The following is an 11,456-nucleotide window of genomic DNA, read 5'->3' on the forward strand; positions in this document are numbered from 1 at the left end:
GCTATGCCAACGCGAGTCTCCGATAGATTAGGATCGCGGCAAGCTTTATCTTTATTTTTCTTTCGCGCGAATTATATCTCAGTCTGCGAAAAACTGGCAACTAGCGAGAGTGCGCTACTTTTACATTGCGTGCGCGCGCGTTACTTTTCTGCTTCCAAGCCACCTTCGAGCGCTTACTTCGCAATGCCATCGACGCTTCTTTACATCTTCATCCTTGGGGGCGTCAGCGCTGGTACGATTCACATTATCAATTTATCGTCATCGTTGTTAAGACGATTAACGTTATTAACGACCTACCCGTTCCAGGCAACTTTCCCTCAACCTATCATCGCCAATACTCGGACTTTTCCATAAAAACAGTTGGTAACGGTTCGTGAACGTTGCACATTTTCACGAAAGTGGACTTGATAAGCTTGTGCGACATGCCAAGTGCCGTTTCTAGCTTGGCAGAGTAGATTTCTGCTTATTACGTGAGAAAGTGTTTCGAGCGGTTTACTCAAATGTCACGTTTCTCATCCGCAGTCAGTCAAAAATTGAAATTGTTACGTTATCCCTTATAAAATATATAAGCAATGGCTGACATTTTTTTGCCTCGAAGAAAACGTGTTTTTATCACTTGTTACATTAATTTTATGGGTTGTTTTTTCATTTACAATACATGATGGATACATGTTTTATTTGCTTGAAAATAAGCTTAAAAGGAATGTATCAGCGATATCGGCCCTGCAGTTGGTTACAAAACGGTCAAAAAAAAAAAAAAAAAAAAAAAAAAAAAAAAAATGGAAATGTTCAAAATAATTAAATCCATGTTTTGTCGTTTTCTTGAACGAGCCTAACTTTATGATGCGTGTTGGATATATAAACATTTCGCAGTAAAAAAAGAAAAAAAAAAAGAAGAAAAAAAGAGAAAAAGTAGCATCCTATAACTAATATCATAAAGACCGAATGATTTATGAGTTTTATTAATATAGGCTGTAATTTATTCATTCTCAACATTGTCAATTAATGCGAGTAATAAAAATTACGTATTACGTTTTGTTCTAGTAAAACATTGAACAATTTTGTTTTTTTTTTTTTTGTTTTTTTATTTTTGTTATTGTTTTCTAATATAATTACTCAATAATCATTGCCTATTATTTATTAACATTAATTATATAATTTTAATTAACAGCGAGTCAAAAAAATAAAAAATACGTAAGAAATAATGAGTCAGACGTTTTATAGAATTCGCTGTGTATGTTATCAAAATTGACCATTGAAATGTAAATATTCTTTTATCCATTAGTTTTTCACTCGTGTGTTTCTCTCTGTGTTTGTGTTTGCGTTTGCGTTTGCGTTTGCGTGTGCTTGCGTGTTTATGCGTTTGTGCATGCGTTGAAATTATATTTTGTATGAATTAGTTGCCGTTTTCAAAAGTAGCGCACTTTTATGAAATCAATTAAACTTGTTGTACGTACAAAAACTTCTTCCTTAGTGTAATTAAAATCGAAAACCTACATTCCTCAGACGCTACACGATCGTATTATGTAATAGTGAAACTATACATAAAAGCTATTTCATTAATTCTATAAGTTTGAGAAAAATTTTGAAATTATTGTCGATCTGCTTTCAGATGTCCGATTACTAATGAATTATTATATGACATTTTCGATGCAAGACGACGGCATCCAAGTCACTAAGTATCGCTATTCGAACAACAGAAAAGCTACAGCGAATTATTCTACAATTATATTTACATTCAAATTTCTTTATCCTTTCATTTATATCATTCGAATAGAGATTATTCAATTCGAATTTTAAAAATTAACTCATCATATATCACTCAATGTATTTTTGAAAGCCATGTAATTATCCGCAAAAATTATATATCTTTCAAAAGTATTCTTGATAATATTTATATAACATCGGAGGCTAAAAGCACCGCTTATTCGGACAATGTACTTAAAAATCCACACGCATGGGAAAGTATGCAGATGATTCATTGTACAGCAGAATACTTTATTTCTTTAAATTCTATACGTATTTTGTATGGTATTATTCCTATAGTTGGGACACACGTGTTTGGCTCGATTTTTCGTGCACCGACAATAGTGAACGAAAATTTTTTGCACATGATAAAATATATATATTTCTTTCCAAACTATGATTTGTACTGCCTCGCTTACGCAAACATTTCATAATTTTTGAATAATTTAAGGTTATATGGATGCGCATGCAGATGTGGCCAGAGTAGGAATTGGGATAAACGATCGGCAAAATTATTTCAACATCGAATTGTTACAAGTACGTTCCCAGTTACCTGCAATATTCAATTTAACAGTAAACACTGTAAATATGAATAATTGACCAACTTGATTATCCGTATATAGAAACTGGCCCAAATCCAGCGGGGCAATGTAATTGTGGGCACGGGCAGCGTAAAGACAGCTTTAATGATTCTTGCTGAGGCAGCTGCGGGTCAAACGCGCGAGCAATTTGAATCTACACTGCGATTATCCTCCAATCCTGATGAACAAAGGAGCATATTTGGTTATACCATCGATCCCTACAAGGTAATTAAATTCACGTAATCACTTAATGCAACGTCGAATTAAGCCAACGTGTCAAGCCTCTGTACGTGACAAAGAGAAAACTTAAAATAATAGATAGAGGCTGCGATCGATCGCTTAAATTGTTCATAAATCATTAGAGCCGAATGCGTTCAGCAAAATGCTAGGGAATGTGCATGTGTGTATAGTCGATGAGCCGAAAAACAAAGAAGCCCTTTCGATTCCGCGTAATTCGCGAACTGTAAAACGTGTAATTAAATAAATACTGCGCATTTACCACTGTCTTATCCTAGTTTAAAATGATAATTTCGTGTTTTCTTTCTTTCTTTTTTTCTTTTTTTTGTTACGTTTTTGTTACGTTTTTGTGTGTTTTTGTTTTGATTTTTGTTTTTCAATCTTGGCCTCGGATGGAATCAAAACAAAAAAGAAAAAAAAAAAAAAAAGAAAAGAAAAGAAAACTTCAAAACTACCCATCGATATCCGTACCACGCGCATAGGTAAATTTTACTATTGTGTATGCATTGTCGTGACTAGCAGTTAACTTTTTTTTTATTGCTTCTTTTTCTTTTTCTTTTTCTTTTTTTTTTCTTTTTTCTTTTTTCTCTTTTAATTAATATAATTTTCGATAGAGAAAAAGGACAATTTGTAAATATTGTAAATTTTTAGTGCTCGTTAAGATGAAATTCTTCGACCTATAAACTTAAAATTAATGAATTACAATAATATAATACCCGCCTCCCAACTTAATGACGAAGGAAGAATAATAATGTTGGAATAAGTGCATCGCACAGAACGGCATTGAATTTCAAATGAATTATTATTACACGGTAGATTTCATAATTGAAAGTTTGCTTATGATATTATCGTATGAAACTTAGTACTCATAAAGCGAAAAAGAAAGGCGGCCGACATTCATAATAATGATATTTTCAACCCACTAGGACGCGACGAATAATATTGAATTGAAGAACGCGATCAAGTTATGGTTAGCAACGGACGTAAGACTATTAAAAAATTATAGCGATATTTTGCATTACTTTTACAAAGGAGAGATCCAATCGGTCAACTTCAATAACATTGGCGAAACAATAAAAATCATAAACGAATGGGCAGCCCAGCAGACGCACGGCCACATAAATTCAATTATCGACGAAGGTAAGGCTCGCAATGGAACATATAGCCAATGAATTTGAAAACCTTGATTCATGGATTTTAATGGCAAATTGATTGTTCTTTCCTTCAGGTTTCTTTTCAACTAACACAAGAATCATATTAACAACGGCAGTATACTTTAAGGGCGTCTGGCTTCAAGCTTTCGACAAGACGGCGACGAGTCTAAGATGCTTCCACGTAGCCGCGGTCGGCTGCAAGAAAGTACCTTTGATGGAAAACATTGCCGAGTACAAGTATGCCTATGTGCCCAGCATTGACGCTCAAGTCGTCCAAATTCCTTACAAGGTCTGTCGACTTACTTTTACGGTTTACGGCTATTTCCTTCAGCAGCTATCCGTTTATGCCGAACTTTATGCCTTTTACTCGATAATTCAAACCAATTAATTCACGGATTATAGGGAACATTAGTTCCTAGTCCATTATAATTACGTCTAACGCCATTATTATTATTATTTTTCCCTATTGTTATTATTATGATTTTCATTATCTAGAATATATTATTGCTTACTTATTGGTCGTCGTTCTTATCGTTGCTGTCGTCATAATCATTATCATGGGCACAGCTACAGCCGTTATTGCACTTTTATATCATTATCATCGTGCGTCCGAAGCATTCCTAATTTCTGCTAATTTTAATTTACTCAAGGCTAACGAAGCATCTATGTTGATCCTTCTACCGATGCACAACGGGGAGCGAGCACTCGATGATTTAACCCGAAATTTAGCCTTTACTCCGATATCGGCAATTTTGGCGAGCCTTTACGATACAGAACTCTTGTTGCAAATTCCACGATTCAGCATAATAAATAAAGTCGATTTACGCGAATCTCTCGAGCAGGTGAGTGCATACTTTGTCATAGAGTTTTTGACGCATGCTACCCTTTTTTCTTTTACTTTCTCTTTTTTTGCGTACCAATCCTACGTACTTACGTCTCTCTTGTTTTTAGCTTGGAATCCGAGATTTGTTCCAGAAGAATGCCAATCTCACAATGGCATTTCCGGCCAATACCGTAAAGGTTAACGCAGTTATACATAATGCAAGGATTGATGTGAACGAGGAGGGAACTGTTGCATCGGCCATCACTGGTAATTTCTTAATTCCCCGCTGTCGAATAAATAAATGTACACGTAAATAAGTTAACAAGTCATTCGCTTGGTTGCTTAACACTTCTCTTGACTATCATTGGTCAACATGCTCACCATTTTACTACTCGCATTACCGATTAACATTCGTTTAATGAATTTCTTCCTCGTTCACTTTTATTACAAATGCCTGAGAAATGCAATGAGAATGTACCAAAGAATTTTCTAAACAATTTTATGACTAAAATGTAATTGTAAGTGGCCAGTAATGGCGTATAACAATGATTATTTATTAATGAATTGACTTATGAGCGTATAAAGGAATGTAATAATATTCATCAAAAAACATTGAAAGTTGAAAATTATCCTTTGTAAAATACAACTTATGCTGTGCCAATTACTAGACAGAAAAGAGGAGATTTCTATGGTAGCCGGCAAAGTAGATTACTTTAATAATTTTGAAACTTCGTACGGTTGTATGAGGGGGAAAAAAAAAAAAAAAAAAAACGAGTACTGTATTTTGATTATTAGCAACAATATGCATTTAAAGAAGAAGTACCAAAAATATTGAGAATGGCCATAACCGCAAATACAGATTAAAGATAAGAAATGTTATTCTTTACGTAATACGATTAAATTGATATAATTTTGTTTAAATATCGGTGTATACACGCGAGAAATTATAATGAATTATGAACGTAAACGAGCGAAAGATTAACATAATCAAAATTTCATCCCATATATAGATATTGTAATTATTATTGTAATAATAATATATAAGAGGCATGGTAATATTAATCAAAAAATTACATAGACATTTGAGGGTGCAACAATGATTTACTTCGTCCGATAATGATTTACGAAAAAACTGAATTACTATCACAACGTCGTTTCTCATCATCTACATTAATATCTCGTTGATAAGAATATTAATAAGACTATTAAATTAATATGGTAGAGTATAGGTCAATGAATGGGTAAATAAAAGTGAATTAAATATTATAGGTGTTTCTGTGATACCGCTAATGGGATCGACAACGATGACTTTCCGTGCCGACAAGCCATTCATCTTCTTCCTTTTGGACAACCAAACAAACAATATTTTATTTGCAGGACGATTTACTCAACCCGACGACTAAATGCCTCACAATGAAATTAAAGGGTAATGGAGTTAATGATATTTTTGATTGAATTAATGAAATACAGCCAAAAATTACAACTAAAATCTAATTCATAATAATATGCAAATTATTTAATTTATTGAAAGATATTCTTGTATGAAAGATATACTTATAAGCTAAAAATTTTATATAAGTAATGTGTGAAATAACTACATCAACGTTACTATTATGAAAATAATAAAACTATTGTAAGAATAAAATGCATAATTTTCAAAGATTCTTCTCATTCTTCTCATCAAGAATCACATCGACGAGATAACAAATAAAATTAAAAGCCCGCAAAATACGTAAATACGTAAATTAGTTATATTGGATTGGTAAAATTTATTTTAATTTTACAATAATAGCGTGTGTGACGTGTCAAGCTATATATCGATAATTAACGGAAGCGCTTAATGGAACCACAGACTTAAGCGTAAATTATTAATAATTAAAAATATACTTATATATTTTAAATATATTTGACTATATTTAAGTTTGCATGCTTTTTATTTTTGCCTTATTATTATTATCTTATTAATCTTATTATTATTGTTATTATTATTATCGTTGTCATTTACATGACTTTCTTTTTCTTCATCGTTATCGTGATCATCATTAGTCGCAGTAACACGATCATCATATAAAATATTATAATTGTAATTATGTTAATTATTGTTATATTAAATCATTATTTTCGTATATTTAAATGAGCTGAATATTTAAAAGAACATATTCGTTAATAATAAAGCAGCATTATTATTTCCGATTTCGCAGTAAACACGTCGAAAATGTTTACCATACCCTTTTAGTCCAATTTAATATTACGTGCTCATCTTCATTTTCGTCTATCTAAGGATCTTTTACTATCCCACTTTATTACTAAAACCTTATTTGCCACTCTTTTATTTCTCACTCTATCCAGATGCCCAGCCTATCTCAATCTATCTAATTCAATTGCCCTTACAATATTGGATGAATTTTAAAGTTCCTCTACCTCATGATTACGTAATTTCCTGTCTTCTTGTCGCTTTCTTTGTCCTCTTTTGCCTCAAATATTTTTTTAAGTGCTTTAAATTTATATTCATCATATTTTTTTTTTTTTTTTTTTTTTTTTTTTTTTTTTTTTTTTTTTTTTTTTTTTTTTTTTTTACGTCTGTGTAGGACTACAAAGAGTATTATTATTTTATAGTCCTTTACTCTTACATTAGGCGGTGATGAGAAGGTTTTGAAAATAAACGATTAATACAATAAATACCTAAATTTCTTATACACAGTTGAGTATTTTCTTTATATTCTGTTTATTAAATTTCTAATTTTTAGCAATTTAAAATATTTAAATATCGTATTGTGTATGTACGTATGTATGAATGTGTGTATGTGTGTTACTTCTTACTTATAGTCGCTCTTTTCCTGTTCTTAATCATTCATCTACTTTTTTTTTTTTTCAATCGTAGATTTCGTTACTATCTGTTAAGAAATCTAGATCGTCTGTATTTATTGGAATTGAAGTTATGCTATTGAACGAAACTTCACATTGCCATTCTTTTACGTGTATCCAATAATGTATTTGAAGGCTAAAATGAATATGAAATGAGATGACACATCGTCTTTCTTATTTAATTTATCGTATCTATTCAGGACTCTAATAAATTATGTTGTATTCATAATTAAATGAGACCACATTGCGAGACATTTCCCTGTTAATACGATGAACTATTTCGACAATGATATTTTAGTAAAATTTTTAGATTTTTTTTTTTTTTCTTTTTTTTTTTCATCAAACCTAGTCACTTGGATTAGATAAAGTAATAGTTGACAAAGTATTTAAAAAAAAAAAAATAAATAAATAAATAAATAGATACAAGATGTTCATTTTCTCAAGATACCTAATTATAAGCACTTGTTCGCTTATCCAGCCAGTGCGCTGATATCCTCATTAGAAGTTTACAATATATACATTCTAATCGATAAGAGCGCCGGTGCTAAAATTTTAAATTGTATTTTATAATAAATTTATTTTTATAGAATAAATAACCTCTCTTTGTCTTAATTTGCATTCGAATCGATCAAGTAAAAAGGAATTCATCGTTAATGCAAATAAAGAGAATAGAATAAACCATGCGGTGAGCACTTACTTTCTTTCCTTGTCCGAGAGAGTGAGAGAGAGTGTGAGAGAGAGAGAGAGAGCAAAGAAATTTAGGTCTTTGTACTTTTGCGCGTGCGGATCAATAAATTAACAAGGCGTAATTAGCAATTAGAAAATAAAAGATGAGAATATAAACTTGAAATGATGCAGAAGTAGAGGGACGGAAGCGGAACGTAACTTGGACCCGTCATGCTTCGTGCTTGTAAAATCAGCCAACTATCCCATGGATAACGTTACTCACTGAACAACTACTGTCATACATGTTTATTAACGACGCGCATGTTACTTCATATCCTTGAACCGCTAGTCAATGAGGATTATTCACTTTATTCAAGTTTAATTGTAATTACGAAAGTCATCATTTTAAAATCGAAATAGGTCTCGTTACCTAGAGCAGAAATTTTTTCAGAATCACGAGCGTTTAATTTATTTCTACTTTTCTGTCATTTTCTTGGCGTATTATTCTCCATCGTTGCTTATTAGCCATTTGTTTTCGCAATTTGCGTGTTACTTGAAATAATGGCAAACTAGAAAACATCGTCTTGACAATGCGATTGTCACAATTGTTACAATATTGTATTTATATTTATTTCCGTTTATACATTTCACGAGAATATATTTGCTTTGACAATAAATGAGCGATCGTTCGCTTAAAGTCATAATGATCGCTAATATTATTGAATATAGCAAAGCGACAGAATCGACAGATTTTTTAAGTATTATTAAAAAATGTCCGTTAAGGAATGGAGCTAATATTGTTAAATTACCAATTACCTTCGAATCACAATGCACCCTTGAAGTTAAGTTATTTGTAAAATTGTAAAATTTCATCTACGCATTCCTATGTGCAAGAAAAAAAAAGTAATATTGAGTTATGCTTAGTGCAAAAGAAGACATAATAATAAATGAGTTAATTGACAAATTTAAATCAGCATGTTCTATGAAATTTATTCGAGCAATTAATTATTAGTCGTTTATAATCAATAAATGACGTTTCGTATTGTTTATTCGCTAAGAAGAGAAATATGTGCGTGAAAAATATTTTAATAAAAAATAGTTTTAAGAAAATTTAATTGCTGCGTTTAATTGAAAGTGAATAGTCGCCCTAAAGGCTAAAACAGCGGACAATTTCCTATTTTGCGTCGTACTTTTTAAGTAATATTATAATCGTCGTCGTCGTCGTCGTCGTCGTCGTCGTCGTTGTTGTTGTCGTCGTCGTCGTCGTCGTCGTCGTCGTCGTCGTCGTCGTCGTCGTCGTCGTCGTCGTCGTCGTCGTCGTCGTCGTCGTCGTCGTCGTCGTCGTCGTCGTCGTCGTCGTCGTCGTCGTCGTCGTCGTCGTCGTCGTCGTCGTCGTCGTCGTCGTCGTCGTCGTCGTCGTCGTCGTCGTCGTCGTCGTCGTCGTCGTCGTCGTCGTCGTCATTCAATGCTTACGTTTATTAAATCTTGGTAATAAAAATTCTTCAATGAACGTCTCATTTATTCTCCGAACTCTTTCACTTTGACGCATCTAAATATATAAAAAGCAAAATTTATGTCGAGAGCGTTACTTAATTTTCGATATTACAGTAACGAAATTTTTAAGCATAGCCGACAAATTCCTTTTTAGTAGGGAAAATATTTCAATTTTAATTAATACAAAATTATGGCGAAAATACAATCTTCATTTTATATGAATTAAAAAAAAATTTTATTACTTTACGAATAAGGTAGTTTTAATAGGAGAAAGCATATCGTCAGCAATGTTCAATTATTTGAATATTATTTACAATTTTAGACATTTACAATCGACTTAGTTACTGATATTTCATTTATCTTTTATAAATGTAAAGAGTTTCTAGCCAAGTTATAACGATTGGATAAGCGATAGGTAAAGAAAAATATTAAATGCTATCCAACCAAGAACACACAAACATTTTGCTTGAGAAAACCGTGAAATTTATTAATTATTAAATTTTCCGCTACCATCGTAATGGCATCGTTTTATTATGGTAAAGTAGCATGAGCTATCGTACATAAAAGTTGCAATTAAAGCTTGTATGTATCGTCTGTCAAATCAAGCTTTGACTGCATTTCTGGTTGCGGATATGCGCGTAAACCACGGAGCAGCACAAATGCTTGAAATTTACAACAACAAGGGGCTGCCGTTGTATTCGTTTATAGCAATGCATTATGCGCGTACAATTAAATTATGCATTCGCTTGACTATTACTTGTAGAGACAAAGGACCGTTAAAATAGCATTAGCGCAACATGTAATTGTGTTTAAATTAAATGGGCATTGAAGTATATTATTCGCACGGGAGTGGTGTATTTGGAATTGGATGATATGAAAAGTTTTGCTCCATCGAGGTGAAGAGTTGCAAGTTTCTTGGGCGCATTTTTATTGCCGCGTAACCTGAAACAATTGAAATAAAAAGTGTACACGTAATGCCTTCACGCGCTTAATTTACCATTGAACGTCGCGACATTGATTGTAATTGCCAAACCTAATGCCATCGAAACCGTGTCCTTATTACGCTCTTACGTGCGCTTAAAGTCTTAATTGTATTACCCTCCTTAACGCGAAGCGCGCAGAAATATCTAATGTGCCAAATACCATCGCAATTATGATTGATTACTCGTTTGTACGTATTACCGCCTCTCGCCCGAAAAACCAATGGGAGGACAATTTTTACCGCAACGCCTTCCACTCGCGATTTCACTTAACACTTAAGTAATTCAAGTTCCAAAAGCTCGCGCAACTATTAATCAGCTCATTCGATAATGATGATTGATTAATGTTGCGCATGTCGTTGGTCTTCTCGATCTCATGGATAGCGATGAGAGGAATTTTCCCGCGATGTTCCCGTGAAAACTCGACATACCACTCGGCAATTTTTTCATTTTGGACTGCATTGCGCTTAGCGCACTTGGCACTCTGTAAACGAGGCTCCTTCACAAAAGGACTAGAAAAATTGGTAATTTTAAAATTAAATATTAATTGATGGGCGGCAGGTAACCTGAAATAATGAAACAACCGGCAGCAATTTAGTTGACAATGATTCTCGAATTGAGAATACACGTTTAACTTTAATTACAAAGTGATGGAGAGAACATCGGATACTCTTGTGCTCGCTGAAAGAGGCTGCGGTTTATTATTGAATCAATTATCGAGATTCGCAGAAAAATTCTCATAGCAGAAAAAAAGAGCTTAACAATGACTTCCCATAGTCCCGCTTCTACATTCTGACTGGTTTCACAGCTATATGGCTTAAATTTCAAGAGTCCATTCGGTTGTTGCGTGGCAAAAGCTCGAATTGCGGAAGAAAGGAATGAAGAGAGCGAGTGAAACAGAGGGAGGGGT

The 11,456-nt window shown here is 33.1% G+C and overlaps 1 protein-coding gene across 1 annotated transcript in view; it reads left to right on the forward strand.

Moving 5' to 3' along the window:
- The window catches only part of LOC105367929 (uncharacterized), a 10,609-nt gene extending 4,593 nt beyond the window's left edge, over positions 1–6,016 (forward strand). Inside the window, 7 exon segments of the mRNA XM_011506791.1 lie at positions 2,198–2,283; positions 2,370–2,552; positions 3,491–3,704; positions 3,793–4,007; positions 4,369–4,560; positions 4,670–4,808; positions 5,811–6,016. Of these exon segments, the coding sequence (XP_011505093.1) occupies positions 2,198–2,283; positions 2,370–2,552; positions 3,491–3,704; positions 3,793–4,007; positions 4,369–4,560; positions 4,670–4,808; positions 5,811–5,944 (1,163 nt within the window). The 3' untranslated portion in view covers positions 5,945–6,016.
- The last annotated feature ends 5,440 nt before the right edge of the window (positions 6,017–11,456 follow it).

This window comes from Ceratosolen solmsi, unplaced genomic scaffold, assembly GCF_000503995.2.
Source record: "Ceratosolen solmsi marchali unplaced genomic scaffold, CerSol_1.0 scaffold10, whole genome shotgun sequence".
Classification (NCBI taxonomy): Eukaryota; Metazoa; Arthropoda; class Insecta; order Hymenoptera; family Agaonidae; genus Ceratosolen; species Ceratosolen solmsi.